The 17,500-nt window shown below is 39.7% G+C and overlaps 2 protein-coding genes across 2 annotated transcripts in view; one reads left to right on the forward strand and one right to left on the reverse strand.

The window, feature by feature from the left end:
• Positions 1-16,035, forward strand: part of LOC138852579 (uncharacterized) — a 21,179-nt gene extending 5,144 nt beyond the window's left edge. Inside the window, exon 2 of the mRNA XM_070084184.1 lies at positions 12,040-16,035. Within this exon, the coding sequence (XP_069940285.1) occupies positions 12,823-16,035 (3,213 nt within the window). The 5' untranslated portion in view covers positions 12,040-12,822. The remainder of the gene's footprint in view (positions 1-12,039) is intronic.
• LOC128687454 (roundabout homolog 2-like) overlaps positions 1-17,500 on the reverse strand; it is a 437,018-nt gene that overhangs the window by 117,692 nt on the left and 301,826 nt on the right. The gene's annotated exons all lie outside the window — the stretch shown is intronic.

Raw genomic sequence — 17,500 nt, forward strand, 5'->3', positions numbered from 1 at the left:
GCCCCAAGGGGTCTTTCATATGTGATGTCCTCAATATCTGCACTACTCAAGGTGAATAATAGGTCCAGTCTTGCTGGTTCTTCCTCTCCTCTCTCTCTTGTAGTGTCCCATACGTGTTGGTACATAAAGTTTTCCAGTACCACCTCCATCTTAGCCAACAATGTATCTTGGCCCCCTTGTGGCTCCAAGTTCTCCCAATCAATCTCCTTGTGGTTAAAGTCACCCATGATCAGGAGCTTTGCTCTGCATGCATGAGCTCTTCTGGCCACTGCAGCCAGTGTGTCAACCATCACTCTATTGCTCTCGTCATATTCTTGCCTTCGCCTCCTGCTGTTCTGTGGTGGGCTATACATCACTGCAATTATCACCTTGGGACCTCCAGAGTGAAGCGTTCCCGCTATGTAATCGCTTGTTTCTCCTCTGTCTCCTCTCTCCAGCTCATCAAAATTCCATCGGTTTTTGATCAGCAGTGCCACTCCTCCACTCCCCTGTTCCCTCTGTCTTTCCTCAGGATTTGGTATCCTGTTGGAAAGATGGCATCTGTTATGATACATGTAAGCTTGGTTTCTGTGAGAGCTATGATGTCCGGTGATGCCTCTTTGACTCTTTCGTGCCACTCCTCCCACTTATTTGTTATCCATCAGTTTTTGTGTACCATACCTTCAGTTTCCTTTCCAACACTGTGGTTTGGGGGCCTGTGAGGGTGGGAGACCTGGTAGCATACTGTGGGATTCTATAGCTGGGTGTTGGGTGGAAGCTGTGAGTATGGATTGTAGTTTGTGTTGGTATGGTGTGATAGGTTGTGGGGTTCTAGGATAGTTCTGTGTGTGTTTGCCCTTGCTGCTCTGTCCTGCTCTGATTGACCTCTGCTGGTTCCATCCTTGTCTCCTTTCCTAGCTCCTTTCACTTTTTTGTCCTCTCCCTCAGCTGCTGTCGTTCCGTTTGTGTTCTGTCTATGTCTAGGAACACCCTCTTGTACTCTTCCGAGTTTTTCAACCGTGGTTTCTCTTGGAGGATTCTGTCCTGAGAATCAGCTTGATCGGTCGTTTTCTCCCCTTCAAGTACCCCCCTATTCTCTGAAAATTTACAATCTCGTCCATGTCTTCTTCACCTATTTCCGTGATGATGTTCACAATCTCCTTTCTTTCTGCCTGTCATCTTTCAGTGTGTGTCCTTTCCTCTCTCTCCTGAAGCCCATGGATAAACACTGATTTTGCCCTTTCCTCCTCTCATTGCCTCTCCCTCTGTAACTCTGGTTCCTGCCTGTACGTGATCATTTTCTCCCTTGTTTTTTCCAGTGGCTCTTGGTAGCATGGTTGTGCCTCCGCATTTGACCTATCACCTATGTATGTGTGTGTGTGTGTGTGTGTGTGTGTGTGTGTGTGTGTGTGTGTGTGTGTGTGTGTGTGTGTGTGTGTGTGTGTGTGTGTGTGAGTGTGTGTGTGTGTGTGTGTGTGTGTGTGTGTGTGTGTGTTTGTGTGTGTGTGTGTGTGAGTGTGTGTGTGTGTGTGAGTGTGTGTGTGTGTGTGTGTGTGTGTGTGTGTGTGTGTGAGTGTGTGTGTGTGTGTGTGTGAGTGTGTGTGTGTGTGTGTGTGTGAGTGTGTGTGTGAGTGTGTGTATGTGTGTGTGTGTGTGTGTGTGTGTGTGTGTGACTATGTGTGTGTGTGTGTGTGTGTGTGAGTGTGTGTGTGTGTGTGTGTGTGTGTGTGTGTGTGTGTGTGTGTGTGTGTGTGTGTGTGTGTGTGTGTATGTGTGTTTGTGTGCGTGTCTTATTCAAATTGGGGAAAAAGCCTTAAATGGCCAACTAGATGGCTAGGATAGGTTAAATTTCCCTCACCAACCTTCCCTCTGTCTCCTCCCCCACCTCCTCACCCTTCCCCCTACCCCCATCCTCTCATCCATCTTCCCCCCCCCCCTCGCAACCTCACCCTCAGAGTGCCACAAACTCGTGGGTTTAACCAGGCAAGTCACTGGAAACACCTGTACGCAAAGTTTAAAAAAAAACCCGGTCGTACCATTTTAAACCCTCCCTCTTTTACCTCCTCCATCTGAAATAATTAACTAATTCACTGATTATTTGTCTCTAAAGGAAAAGATTATTTGACTTTAATGGGCATCTTTTGACTTTGAATTATCAGGATGTTTCATAATGGCGCTTCAAGAAAAAATGCAAAAAAAAAAAAAAAATAACAATAGTGGTGTTGGTAGAGCCATTGTTGGGCCATTCACATGTGGCCATTTAAAAGCTACGTAGAAAAATTTATGGCTTTTGTCTGCGAGTTTTTAAACCACTGATTAAACCACAGCAACCAAACTTTTGTTCCAGCTGCTTGTAGGGCAAACTATGAGAGAGAGAGAGAGAGAGAGAGAGAGAGAGAGAGAGAGAGAGAGAGAGAGAGAGAGAGAGAGAGAGAGAGAGAGAGAGAGAGAGAGAGAGAGAGAGAGAGAGAGAGAAAGATAGAGAGAGCTAGGGATCCTTAACCTAACCGTGTCAAACCCTGTGTAAAAAAAGAGAGGGGAGGGAGAGGGAAGGAGCTGTAAAGGAATTTTCACAATGGGTCCCAAAAATTTTCATTTTTTTAAGTTAGAGATATTTCTTTCTCTCTTTCTTACTGTCTTTCTTTCTCTCGTTCTTTCTTCTTTTAATTCTTTATTTCCTTCTCTCTCTCTCTCTCTCTCTCTCTCTCTCTCTCTCTCTCTCTCTCTCCCTCTCCTCCTCTCCTTCTCCCTGCCACCCTCCCTTAGTTTTTCTTCCTTTACCCCCCTCACTCTTCAGCCTCCCTTCTTCCCTCCATTTCTCCCTCCTCTTCCTTCCCTGTGCGTCACGCTGTCTTCTCTTCTCTCCCTCTCTTCCTCCAGTCTCTCCCTTTCTTCCTCGAGCCTCTCCCTCTCTTCCTCCAATCTCTCCCTTTCTTCCTCCAGTCTCTCCCTCTCTTCCTCCAGTCTCTTCCTCTCTTCCTCCAGTCTCTCCCTCTCTTCCTCCAGTCTTTCCCTATCCACCATTTCCACCTCTCACTCCTTCCCTCCCATGTCTACTAGGTTCCTCCTGCTTCTGAGTGGCTGTTTCGCCCGAATAGAGAACATTTCGCCAGACAAATTGCTCCAGATTACACTACATTACACAACCCTTATCACACACACACACACACACACATACACACACACACACACACACACACACACACACACACACACACATACACACACACACACACACACACACACACACACACAAACACACACACACACACACACACACACACACACATACACACACACACACACACACACACACACACACACACACACACACACACATACATACACACACACACACACACACACACACACACACACACACACACGCACACACACATACATACACACACACACACACACACACACACACACACACACATACAAACACACACACACACACACACACACACACACACACACACACACACACACACACACACACACACACACACACACACACATACAAACACACACACACACACACATACAAACACACACACACACACACACACACACACACACACACACACATACACACACACACACACACACACACACACACACACACACACACACACACACACACACACACACACACACACACACACACACACACACACACACACACACACACACACTCAGTGTGGAGACGAGACACAGTGTGGAAGAAAGAGGGGGAACGGCAGTACCGAGAACAAAAACAGAAACAATTTAACAACTACATAAGGCAAAATCCCAAAAATGTCAACTTTATTGATAACAAACCAAAATATTGATAAGACTCAGGAAGTTCATAATGGCGCCATTAAACAAAAATTTTAGAGATTTGAAAAGGTAAACGATGGATTAAATAATGTTTCTGAAGGAATTACAGAAGTAGAGTAAGTAACGGTGTTGAAAAAAATAATTAACGGCGCTGAAGAAGTAACGGTGTTGCAAAAAGTAAGTAACAGTGTTGCAGAAAGTAAGTAACGGTGTTGCAGAAAGTAAGTAACAGTGTTGTAGAAAGTAAGTAACAGTGTTGTAGAAAGTATGTAACAGTGTTGTAGAAAGTAAGTAACGGTGTTGCAGAAAGTAAGTAACAGTGTTGTAGAAAGTAAGTAACGGTGTTGCAGAAAGTAAGTAACAGTGTTGTAGAAAGTAAGTAACAGTGTTGTAGAAAGTAAGTAACAGTTTTGTAGAAAGTAAGTAACGGTGTTGCAGAAAGTAAGTAACAGTGTTGCAGTAAGTAAGTAACAGTGTTGCAGAAAGTAAATAACAGTGTTGTAGAAAGTAAGTAACAGTGTTGTAGAAAGTAAGTAACGGTGTTGCAGAAAGTAAGTAACAGTGTTGCAGAAAGTAAGTAACAGTGTTGTAGAAAGTAACAGTGTTGCAGAAAGTAAGCAACAGTGTTGCAGAAAGTAAGTAACAGTTTTGTAGAAAGTAAGTAACGGTGTTGCAGAAAGTAAGTAACGGTGTTGCAGAAAGTAAGTAACAGTGTTGCAGAAAGTAAGTAACAGTGTTGTAGAAAGTAAGTAACAGTGTTGTAGAAAGTAACTAACAGTGTTGCAGAAAGTAAGTAACAGTGTTTTAGAAAGTAAGTAACAGTGTTGCAGAAAGTAAGTAACGGTGTTGCAGAAAGTAAGTAACAATGTTGTAGAAAGTAAGTAACAGTGTTGCAGAAAGTAAGTAACAGTGTTGTAGAAAGTAAGTAACAGTGTTGCAGAAAGTAAGTAACGGTGTTGCAGAAAGTAAGTAACAGTGTTGTAGAAAGTAAGTAACAGTGTTGCAGAAAGTAAGTAACGGTGTTGCAGAAAGTAAGTAACAGTGTTGCAGAAAGTAAGTAACGGTGTTGTAGAAAGTAAGTAACAGTGTTGTAGAAAGTAAGTAAAAGTGTTGCAGAAAGTAAGTAACAGTGTTGCAGAAAGTAAGTAACAGTGTTGTAGAAAGTAAGTAACAGTGTTGCAGAAAGTAAGTAACGGTGTTGTAGAAAGTAAGTAACAGTGTTGCAGAAAGTAAGTAACGGTGTTGTAGAAAGTAAGTAACAGTGTTGTAAAAAGTAAGTAACAGTGTTGCAGAAAGTAAGTAACAGTGTTGTAGAAAGTAAGTAACGGTGTTGCAGAAAGTAAGTAACGGTGTTGTAGAAAGTAAGTAACAGTGTTGCAGAAAGTAAGTAACAGTGTTGTAGAAAGTAAGTAACGGTGTTGTAGAAAGTAACAGTGTTGCAGAAAGTAAGTAACAGTGTTGCAGAAAGTAAGTAACAGTGTTGTAGAAAGTAAGTAACAGTGTTGCAGAAAGTAAGTAACAGTGTTGCAGAAAGTAAGTAACAGTGTTGCAGAAAGTAAGTAACGGTGTTGCAGAAAGTAAGTAACAGTGTTGTAGAAAGTAAGTAACGGTGTTGTAGAAAGTAAGTAACAGTGTTGCAGAAAGTAAGTAACAGTGTTGCAGAAAGTAAGTAACGGTGTTGCAGAAAGTAAGTAACGGTGTTGTAGAAAGTAAGTAACAGTGTTGCAGAAAGTAAGTAACGGTGTTGTAGAAAGTAAGTAACAGTGTTGCAGAAAGTAAGTAACGGTGTTGTAGAAAGTAACAGTGTTGCAGAAAGTAAGTAACAGTGTTGCAGAAAGTAAGCAACAGTGTTGTAGAAAGTAAGTAACAGTGTTGTAGAATGTAAGTAACAGTGTTGCAGAAAGTAAGTAACGGTGTTGTAGAAAGTAAGTAACAGTGTTGCACAAAGTAAGTAACGGTGTTGTAGAAAGTAAGTAACAGTGTTGTAGAAAGTAAGTAACAGTGTTGTAGAAAGTAAGCAACAGTGTTGCAGAAAGTAAGTAACGGTGTTGTAGAAAGTAAGTAACAGTGTTGCAGAAAGTAAGTAACGGTGTTGTAGAAAGTAAGTAACAGTGTTGTAGAAAGTAAGTAACAGTGTTGCAGAAAGTAACAGTGTTGTAGAAAGTAAGTAACGGTGTTGCAGAAAGTAAGTAACGGTGTTGTAGAAAGTAAGTAACAGTGTTGCAGAAAGTAAGTAACAGTGTTGTAGAAAGTAAGTAACGGTGTTGTAGAAAGTAACAGTGTTGCAGAAAGTAAGTAACAGTGTTGCAGAAAGTAAGTAACAGTGTTGTAGAAAGTAAGTAACAGTGTTGCAGAAAGTAAGTAACAGTGTTGCAGAAAGTAAGTAACAGTGTTGCAGAAAGTAAGTAACGGTGTTGCAGAAAGTAAGTAACAGTGTTGTAGAAAGTAAGTAACGGTGTTGTAGAAAGTAAATAACAGTGTTGCAGAAAGTAAGTAACAGTGTTGCAGAAAGTAAGTAACGGTGTTGCAGAAAGTAAGTAACGGTGTTGTAGAAAGTAAGTAACAGTGTTGCAGAAAGTAAGTAACAGTGTTGTAGAAAGTAAGTAACGGTGTTGTAGAAAGTAACAGTGTTGCAGAAAGTAAGTAACAGTGTTGCAGAAAGTAAGTAACAGTGTTGTAGAAAGTAACAGTGTTGCAGAAAGTAAGTAACAGTGTTGCAGAAAGTAAGTAACAGTGTTGCAGAAAGTAAGTAACGGTGTTGCAGAAAGTAAGTAACAGTGTTGTAGAAAGTAAGTAACGGTGTTGTAGAAAGTAAGTAACAGTGTTGCAGAAAGTAAGTAACAGTGTTGCAGAAAGTAAGTAACGGTGTTGTAGAAAGTAAGTAACAGTGTTGCAGAAAGTAAGTAACGGTGTTGTAGAAAGTAAGTAACAGTGTTGCAGAAAGTAAGTAACAGTGTTGCAGAAAGTAACAGTGTTGCAGAAAGTAAGTAACAGTGTTGCAGAAAGTAAGTAACAGTGTTGCAGAAAGTAATTAACAGTGTTGCAGAAAGTAAGTAACAGTGTTGCAGAAAGTAACAGTGTTGCAGAAAGTAAGTAACAGTGTTGTAGAAAGTAAGTAACAGTGTTGCAGAAAGTAAGTAACAGTGTTGCAGAAAGCAAGTAACGGTGTTGTAGAAAGTAAGTAACAGTGTTGTAGAAAGTAACAGTGTTGTAGAAAGTAAGTAACAGTGTTGCAGAAAGTAAGTAACAGTGTTGTAGAAAGTAAGTAACAGTGTTGTAGAAAGTAAGTAACAGTGTTGCAGAAAGTAAGTAACAGTGTTGCAGAAAGTAAGTAACAGTGTTGCAGAAAGTAAGTAACGGTGTTGCAGAAAGTAAGTAACAGTGTTGTAGAAAGTAAGTAACGGTGTTGTAGAAAGTAAGTAACAGTGTTGCAGAAAGTAAGTAACAGTGTTGCAGAAAGTAAGTAACGGTGTTGTAGAAAGTAAGTAACAGTGTTGCAGAAAGTAAGTAACGGGGTTGTAGAAAGTAAGTAACAGTGTTGCAGAAAGTAAGTAACAGTGTTGCAGAAAATAACAGTGTTGCAGAAAGTAAGTAACAGTGTTGCAGAAAGTAAGTAACAGTGTTGCAGAAAGTAAGTAACAGTGTTGCAGAAAGTAAGTAACAGTGTTGCAGAAAGTAAGTAACAGTGTTGCAGAAAGTAAGTAACAGTGTTGCAGAAAGTAAGTAACAGTGTTGTAGAAAGTAAGTAACAGTGTTGCAGAAAGTAAGTAACAGTGTTGCAGAAAGTAAGTAACGGTGTTGTAGAAAGTATGTAACAGTGTTGTAGAAAGTAACAGTGTTGTAAAAAGTAAGTAACAGTGTTGCAGAAAGTAAGTAACAGTGTTGCAGAAAGTAAGTAACGGTGTTGTAGAAAGTAAGTAACAGTGTTGCAGAAAGTAAGTAACAGTGTTGTAGAAAGTAAGTAACAGTGTTGTAGAAAGTAAGTAACAGTGTTGCAGAAAGTAAGTAACGGTGTTGCAGAAAGTAAGTAACGGTGTTACAGAAAGTAAGTAACAGTGTTGCAGAAAGTAAGTAACAGTGTTGCAGAAAGTAAGTAACGGTGTTGCAGAAAGTAAGTAACAGTGTTGCAGAAAGTAAGTAACAGTGTTGCAGAAAGTAAGTAACGGTGTTGCAGAAAGTAACAGTGTTGTAGAAAGTAAGTAACTGTTGTAGAAAGTAAGTAACAGTGTTGCAGAAAGTAAGTAACAGTGTTGCAGAAAGTAACAGTGTTGCAGAAAGTAAGTAACAGTGTTGCAGAAAGTAAGTAACAGTGTTGTAGAAAGTAAGTAACAGTGTTGTAGAAAGTAAGTAACAGTGTTGCAGAAAGTAAGTAACAGTGTTGTATTAAGTAAGTAACAGTGTTGTAGAAAGTAAGTAACAGTGTTGCAGAAAGTAAGTAACAGTGTTGTAGAAAGTAAGTAACAGTGTTGTAGAAAGTAAGTAACAGTGTTGCAGAAAGTAAGTAACAGTGTTGTAGAAAGTAAGTAACAGTGTTGTAGAAAGTAATTAACAGTGTTGCAGAAAGTAACTAACAGTGTTGTAGAAAGTAAGTAACAGTGTTGTAGAAAGTAAGTAACAGTGTTGCAGAAAGTAAGTAACAGTGTTGCAGAAAGTAAGTAACAGTGTTGCAGAATGTAAGTAACAGTGTTGTAGAAAGTAAGTAACAGTGTTGTAGAAAGTAAGTAACAGTGTTGTAGAAAGTAAGTAACAGTGTTGCAGAAAGTAAGTAACAGTGTTGCAGAAAATAAGTAACAGTGTTGTAGAAAGTAACAATGTTGTAGAAAGTAAGTAACAGTGTTGTAGAAAGTAAGTAACAGTGTTGTAGAAAGTAAGTAACAGTGTTGTAGAAAGTAATTATAAATGGAGATTTTTAACCATAAGGAAATAAACGGAGCGACCCTTTTGAGTGGCTCGCGGTCTGGTAGACAAAACTCTAGCTTCAGACTCTGAGGGTCTGCGTTCGATTCCTGACAAGGGTGAAAACACTGGACATATTTCCTTGCACCTGTTGTCCATGTTCATCCATCAGTATAAAGTTGGTACCTGGGTGTTAGTTGACTGGTGTGGGTCGCATCCCTGGACAAAATTGACCTAATTTGCCCAAAATGCCGTGCCTAACATGGGGCTTTCTATATTGTAGTATGTCACTGATGTCAGCTAGGACATGTTCTTGTAGAAATAAAGATTGTTACTATTATTGTTATTATTATTATTATTATTATTATTATTATTATTATTATTATTATTATTATTATTATTATTGTTATTATTATTATTGTTGTTGTTGTTGTTGTTATTAGTATTTTATTATTACTATTATTATTATGTTGCTTGAAGTGTTAAAGACAATGTGGAGAAAAAAGACTTATGTACAGTTGAAGACATTTATTTTAAAGACAATAATCAGCAAGCATAAACTTAACAAATGTGAATTTAACAAACCTGCATTTTTTCATAGGCGAATGAAAGCAAGGAACAAAAACTTTCGAAAGTTTTGAAACCTAAATTTCAAAATATAGTGATTTCTCTTCTATATGAAGCGACACTGGTGTGAGCAGACAACACACTGGAAATAACAAATAGTTATAATCATAACCAACATTTTTAAAATGGTGGACCGGTAAGCCAGCGGAAGGCTTCGGTCAGATGACTAAAAGCTCCAGTGGCGGGTCATCATACAACTAAGACCCGCGTCAGGAAACCTTTGCCCTGTTTCCTGACGAGTCTTACCTGCCTGCCTAACACACCGTCAATCTTAGAGTCAGTATGTACTAGAGTAGCAGAAGATGTTTTGGCCATATCTAAATACATTTGAAAAGAGGCGATCATGTTCTATTGGAGAGAACAATGCTGTTAAATATGACCTGGGAGATGATAAAACCCATTTACGGGAACCAGCAGGTTCCAAAAAAATGTTTTTTTTTTTTTGGAAATCTGCCTCTTTTAAGGACAATGTCAATATCATGCCCAAGAGAGTAGGCAAAAGCAACAGCGGCAGCTTACAGCAGACAGCATTAGCAGCTGCTCACAGCAGACAACGCCAGCAACAGTAACAGCGGCAGTAACAGACGGCAAATCACAGTAGCACTTGGCAGTAACAGACGGCAGATCACAGTAGCACTTGGCAGTACAGTAACAGCGTTGCGATTGCTTACGTCTAGTCTAGTGTCATAACCATGTCAGACGACGCGGTGTTGAGCCATACTAAACAATCTTACGGTGAGGTGTCAAAAGTGTTCCGTGTCACTCGGTGTTCGTTGCTGCTGCTACTGTAACCGCTCCTACTGTTTACTAGAATAATTGCTCCGTTAGTATTCTTGGGGTTGATCTCCACTTCTTTTAATATTTCATTTGTTTCTTTTTCGTTTTCGCAGTTCTTGGCAAGTTAGTTTCTTGTCAACACTGATTGTAAAGCCTAGTGTTCCTTTCCTCGCTGAGCAATTAAGAATGATCTGACTTCATCTAAGTGACATTCTGTGCATTATATATGCATGGTCTATGTCAAAAAGATCGCCTAAGCCAGTTTCAGAATGACTTTATTTTTGTCTATTTCGGCCTTAGAATACTTTATTTTTTGTTAATTTTTGCAGTACACTGAAATTTAAAAAAAAATTTTGAGTCTAAGATGTTCGACAGGTGCTCCTCTTCAGCCTCTTGAGGCCTAATTCCTAGGCCTCTTGTGTATCAGTATACTCTTGCGCTACCGTCCACAAGATGAATCTGGAATGCACAATGAACAAGCCATCCCGGATACAGAATCTATGTTCTCTGGTCTGCGCCTGCAGGAGGCACACTGGTCATTTTCCCCCACAAAATGTAATTTCTCATAATAAACAATTTTAGAGTCGTCTTTCACTGTCGTTCTTCGCGAGACAGTAAACATGAAACACTAAATTTCCATAGCTGCAGGTTACATACTACAGCTACATTCAGTTGGTCGACTACGAGATGTGTATTTACGTAAGACATTGTCAATGCCAATCTATCCAATGTGAGAATGTCAAGTGAATTTTATTGAGGAGGCGTTTCGCCCTTCAGTGTCTTTTGTCAAGTAATAAAGGCCACGAAGGACGAAATGTCTTAATAAAATGCCATAAACGCATTATTGTATCTTAAAGATAGAGAAAATGAACTGTAATCAACTGTAAACATAGAGGATCACTTCACTTGCCGTCTCAGATCAAACTGAACCACGATGCCTCACAACCCTCACACACTCACACTCGCCCTCCATCCCTCCCTCCTCCTCAGCAACAACACACTCACACAGACACATATCACCATGGTATTCCACCTACCTGAACATGGGATCCCAGGTGTCCAGCGTCAAGTTGCAATGGTATCAAACTAGAGTCAATATTAACAAGTATACCCTCAATAGCACTGATGTTTTTTCAACCTAAGGCAATAATTGGACCAAGAGGCAGCAACACTACAAGTGCTTTGAACCAGGCGAAATTATTCATATATATATATATATATATATATATATATATATATATATATATATATATATATATATATATATATATATATATATATTTATATATATATATATATATATATATATATATATATATATATATATGGTTATAGGTAGCCAGCAGAGTGTCCTCTTGCCTCTTCACTTGGCCCTGTCGTCATATTTTTTACCAAGAATCTGTCTCCTGACAAGAAAATTTATGGTTCCAATAACGTTTTTTCGGGAGAAATTTTTAGAGGCTAAAAATAAGGAATTGTTTTGAGGCGTTGGTGGATTTTTTGTCTCTTACTCTCTCTCTCTCTCTCTCTCTCTCTCTCTCTCGCTTTCTCTCTGGTGACAATAGTGTGAGGGAAAAGTAGGTGTAAGTGGGGTTAAGGTTGTTCGGGCAACCAGGAACCATTAGTTACGTCGCGTGCACCCCCCCCCCCTTCTCTCTGGCGGGCTGGGGCGAAACTAGTTCCTGGTGTCCGATTTGTTAGTTTCTACTCCTGGTAATATTGACCTTACCTGGTGTGGGTTGAGGTTTGGAGAGTCACTTCACCTCCACTCTTCTCCTAATCAGGTAGGGTGATATACCAAGAGTATCACTGTTTGTTTCTTTATTTTGTTTGCTGGTTACCAGTAATGATTTTGGCATTTATCATTCTTTTCAATTCTTAAATGTTATATTATCATAACTATGGGTAACCAGTTTATTTTCTCTTATTTACCAGCTCTGTTCCTGGCGTGGTCTTCCAGGATAGACGCCAGATAAAGGAGCAAGACGTGTGTTAATAGTACTTATTAACATTATTCTACAACTACCGGCCCTTACCTATACTACTTGTGCTCCATCCAAGTGGTAGGAGATTCCAGAACATCGGATTACCATCTGCCCAGGATAACCTACATAAATAACATCAGAGGAACTATCTAGGGCCATACCTACTCCTACCCAACTACAAGAACTGAAGGCCAATTTTTTTATTATATTTAAATTTTAAGTAAAATTCTCAAAAATCATTTTTCTCATTTTTTCCTAAGTTATTTCTTTATTTATTTATTTTTCCATTAATTTCTTTTGTTCAGTTGGAAGGCGTTCCACTGACAATGGCGACCTTGCCAGGATACGACTCTTGAAGCAACATCGTCCTGATGGTTCAACTGGTTGTGAGTATAACATTTAAGATAGAAAAGGGTGAGTTAGTTGAGGTGTCAAGTCATTACTGGTAGTCTGGTTGACTTACCGTTGTTTGGTTCTAAGGTTCGGTTTAGAAGTTTACCTATTTGTTGGACCTGGGGAACTTTGATAATAACCCCTCCTGTGTGAACCGTGTGTATTTTGCTTAGTGAAGGCTATTGAGCCCACAAGTGTATTCTTCCAGGGAGAAATATTTATTTCATTTTCTACTTTGGGAAGTTTAAAGTGTGCGGACTGTGTCCCTCTTTTGTAACAGACGTTACTGTTCATTTTAATTGTCAGTTGAAGTTGGGTGCTTAATATTTCTTTTTACAAGATGGATTCTTTAGATTTCTGGTTGAAAGCTGGAAAGGAAATGGGATTTACTGGACAAAGCCTTGATAGTTACATTACTGCTAAAATGGCTATTGAAGAGAAAAAAGAACAGGAAAGACTAGCTCGAGAGGAGAAAAAGGAACAGGAAAGACTAGCTCGAGAAGAGAAAAAGGAACAGGAGAGACTAGCTCGGGAAGAAAAAAGACTAGCTCAAGAAAAGAAAGAGGAACAGGAAAGACTAGCTCGGGAAGATAAAATCGAACAGGAAAGGATAGCTAGAGAAGATAGAGTTCAGGCAAGAGAGGTAGCCTTCAAAATGAAGGAAATTGAGTTAGAACAATCAAGGTTGGAATTAGAAGCCAAGAAGGTAGAACTATCTAAGCAGAAAATAGATGAAGGGGTTCTAGAATACCCTTCCCAAGAACCTAATATTAGGATGCCTCAAATACCACCTTTCTCAGAACAAGATGACATAGCGGCATATATTACGAGATTCGAAAGTACTGCTACTCTCTGTGACTGGCCAGTAGATTCTTGGGCTACTAGGCTTGGCTTACTACTGTCAGGTTCAGCACTAAACGTCTATTCCACTCTACCCTCTGATGTTATTTCTAGTTATAGCCTGCTGAAGAAAGCTATACTCCAGGCTTTCAAAAAAACTACTCATCATTACAGGTCGGAGTTTAGACACATTAAAATAACTCCTCATCAAAATTACATGCAATTCTTAACAACACTTTTCAGATTATTTGATTCGTGGATTGATAGTGCGGAGGTTGACCACGATTTCGAATCTTTACGAGACCTGATGGTAAGAGATCAATTCCTTTCTTCTGTAAACTCTGACTTACGAATATTCATTAAAGAACGAAACGTTCATACGGCTGCAGAAATGGCACAAGCTGCTGATATATATGCGTGCGCTCATAATAACTACCCTAAAGAGCGTAGCAGATATAAGCCTGTTGTGCCTAAGCAATCTGAGGGATCCAAACCCTCCGTACCTAAGAATTCCACGGCCTTCACAGTAAAGTGTTTCAACTGTAATGAGTGGGGTCATAGACGTCCCGACTGTCCTAGAAAAAAAGGTGAAAATGTCGGTAAATGTTTCACTGAATCAAACATAAACGCACCTTTTAGTGGAGGTACAGTCAATGGTATGAATGTATCAACCATTCTTAGAGACACAGGAGGTTCCTGTATTGTTATCTCGAGTAAGCTTTTCCCTAACCTAGATTCTTCACGTTATAAGTCCACTAAATTAACTGACTATTTAGGAAGAAGCGATTCTTTTCCAACAGTCAGATGTTTTGTTAGGTGCAAATGGTTCTCAGGATGGGTAGATGCTGTAGTTGCCCCGATAACCTCATGTTCTGTTTTGGTTGGGAACATACAAGGGGCTACTTTCCCATCTGAGAAGGACTGTTTGGAATTTGGAGTTTCCAAGGAAGGGTTGGAACCTAATATCTCTGTTTCTTCACAGATAGTTCCAGATGAGATTCAGTTGGGTAACCTAAATCAGAGAGCTGATGGTTACAAAACTCCGGTAACACCTTTAGTAAGTCAGTCACTTGAACTGGACAACGCAGACGCCAGTGGGAAACTACGTGTGGCACAATCTATACAACAACTAGACTCGATTAACGTCGTTACCAGAGCTCAGTCTAAGGTAAAACCTATCCACCCATTAGTTCTTTCCAAAGGAAAGCCAATCGAGCTGTCTCATATAGATTTGGAGGGTCTTCAAAAGACTTGTCCTTCCTTAGAGGAATCTCGGAAGTTAGCTTTAAATGGCAAGGTGACCCAGAGAAAGAAATTTTCTTACAAGTTTGAGTTCAAACATGATCTTTTGTACAAGACTATAGTGTCTGCGGACAAACCCAATGACGTTGGTCGAAGACTATTAGTCATTCCGCAGGATTGCCGTGAAACCATTTTAAAGATTTCTCATGACTTGCCAGTCTCTGGCCATTTTTCACATAGGAAGACCTATAATAAAATCAAGGACCTATATTTCTGGCCTAGCATGTCCTCTGACATCTATAAGTACTGCAGATCATGTCACGTATGTCAACTTTCCACGCAGAAGGGTAGAACTAGGAGAGTTCCTATGGTAAAGATGCCAATTTTCTCAGTCCCTTTTGCAAGGGTTGCAGTAGATATAGTTGGTCCTATCACACCTCGCTCATCAGGAGGTCATAAATATATTTTAACTATGATTGACTACGCGTCCAGCTTCCCAGAGGCGGTACCCTTAAAATCCATTACGTCCATAGAAGTCGCAGAAGCCTTATTTTCTATTTTTTCACGTGTAGGTATACCTCGTGAAATTCTGTCGGATAAAGGGGCACAATTCACTTCAGAATTAATGGAACACGTTTATCAACTTGTGGGTGTTAAACCTCTTTTCACTACACCTTACCATCCGATGTGTAACGGAAGAGTGGAGCGACAACATGCCATCCTAAAGTCAATACTAAAAAAACTATGTATTCTTAAACCAACGGACTGGCATAGATTTTTACCATGTGCTCTTTTCGCAATGCGCGAGATTCCAAGTGATTCCCTTGGTTATTCCCCTTTTGAATTGCTTTATGGGAGACAAGCTCGTGGTCCACTATCTATTTTGAATGAACTTTGGTCCAAAGATATCAAACCTGAGGTTCAGAACAGCTATCAGTTTCTTTTAGATCTAAGGGAAAGGTTGGAAGAAACCGCCGATTTGGTCAGTAAAAACCTAGAGATTTCTATGGAAACATACAAGACCTATTTTGATCATAAAAGCTCCAAGCGTACGTTTAATGTTGGTGATGAAGTTTTAGTTCTCCTACCTGACAAATCCAACAAATTGCTAATTACATGGCGCGGACCGTATAAAGTAGTGAAGGTCTGCAATAAGGTAGATTATATCTTGGATGTCAAGGGTAGAGAAAGAATGTATCACGTCAATATTTTGAAACGGTACCATCGAAGAGAAGTTTATCTTTGCGTAAATTCCTTTGACGAAGATACTTCTTCTTTCGGCTTGGATACAAGTGGTGATTCGTACGAATGTAGAGTTTGTATTATAGATAACGAGTCTTTTACAGAATCGAAGGAGCTACTGGACATCTTAACGCATGATCCCTCACCAAAGAAGTCAAATGTCAACATTAACAACGACTTGTCGAATAGGCAAGTCTCGAGTAAGTGCCTTAGTAAACACATTTTCTGACGTATTCACAGAGGTACCAGGACTTACCACCACTATTGTACACAAGATTGAATTGTCGGATCATGAACCAGTAAGGCGGAAAATCTACCCTGTTCCCGTTCATTTACGGAAAACTTTTGATAATGAGGTTGACAAACTATTTAACTTAAACATCATAGAACCTTCGAAATCAGCTTTCTGTTCACCAGTTGTTATGGTTAAGAAACCCGATAATTCTTACCGACTTGCCCAAGATTTTCGTTATTTGAATACTATAACTAAATGGGATGCAGAACCCATGCCAGTAATTGATCATGACTTGTATAAATTCCATGACTGCAAATTCTTCTCGGAATTAGACATCTCACAAGCATACCATAAAGTGCCATTACACCCAGACTCTAAACAATACACTGCTTTCCCTACTCATAGAGGTCTAATGCAATACCGCACAATGCCTTTCGGCTTGGTTACCGCATGTGCCACGTATATTAGGCTTATGAGAATAGTTCTTTCTGATCTAAAGAATGTATCAGTGTATTTTGATAATATTTATATCATGACAAATGCCTGGGAAGACCATCTAAATACACTATCGCTTGTTTTGAAAAGACTAAGAACTCATGGACTTACAGTTAAACCACAAGTGCTTTCTTGGCTATCATAAGGTACAATACCTTGGGTTCATTATCTCTGATAACAACTTTTCACCACTTCCTAATAAGACCAAAGCTGTTTTAGAAAGTACGTTCCCTGCTACCAAAAAGTTATTAAGAAGTTTCCTTGGATCTGTAAACTTCTATAGAAATTTCGTACCAAATCTAAGTAGCCTAACTTCAGTTCTTACAGACTATTTGAAAAAGGGTGTCAAGGAACCTCTTAGTTGTTCTGAGGAAGCCATCCAAAGCTTCGAAGAAATTAAGAGGATATTTTCAAACCCCCCTGTCCTAAAATTGCCAGATATTAATAAAATATTTTGTCTCCGAACAGATGCCTCCCATTCTGGACTCGGGGCTGTACTACTACAATATTATGAGGAGACTCCTTTCCCAGTATCTTTCGCCAGTAAGAAGCTTCTGCCCAGAGAAGAAAGATATTCCACTGTGGAGAAAGAATGTTATGCTTTAGTATGGGGTATAAGTAGATTTAAATACTACCTATACGGTAAACCCTTTGTGCTTGAAACAGATCACAAGCCACTGATGTACTTGGAAAACTTTAAAGGGTCAAATAGCAGACTCTTGAGATGGGCTCTGGCTATTCAGCCCTATAAGTTTAAAGTCGTTTATATTTCTGGCTCTGAAAACCACTTTTCAGATTGGCTGAGCCGAGGTTGTATTTAGTTCTTTTCCCTCTGTTCGTTGACTTATTGACTCCGTCCATAAGTTTTGGAAGGGGGTATTGTGAGGGAAAAGTAGGTGTAAGTGGGGTTAAGGTTGTTCGGGCAACCAGGAACCATTAGTTACGTCGCGTGCACCCCCCCCCC

The sequence above is a fragment of the Cherax quadricarinatus genome, chromosome 11 (genome assembly GCF_038502225.1).
Source record: "Cherax quadricarinatus isolate ZL_2023a chromosome 11, ASM3850222v1, whole genome shotgun sequence".
Taxonomy (NCBI): domain Eukaryota; kingdom Metazoa; phylum Arthropoda; class Malacostraca; order Decapoda; family Parastacidae; genus Cherax; species Cherax quadricarinatus.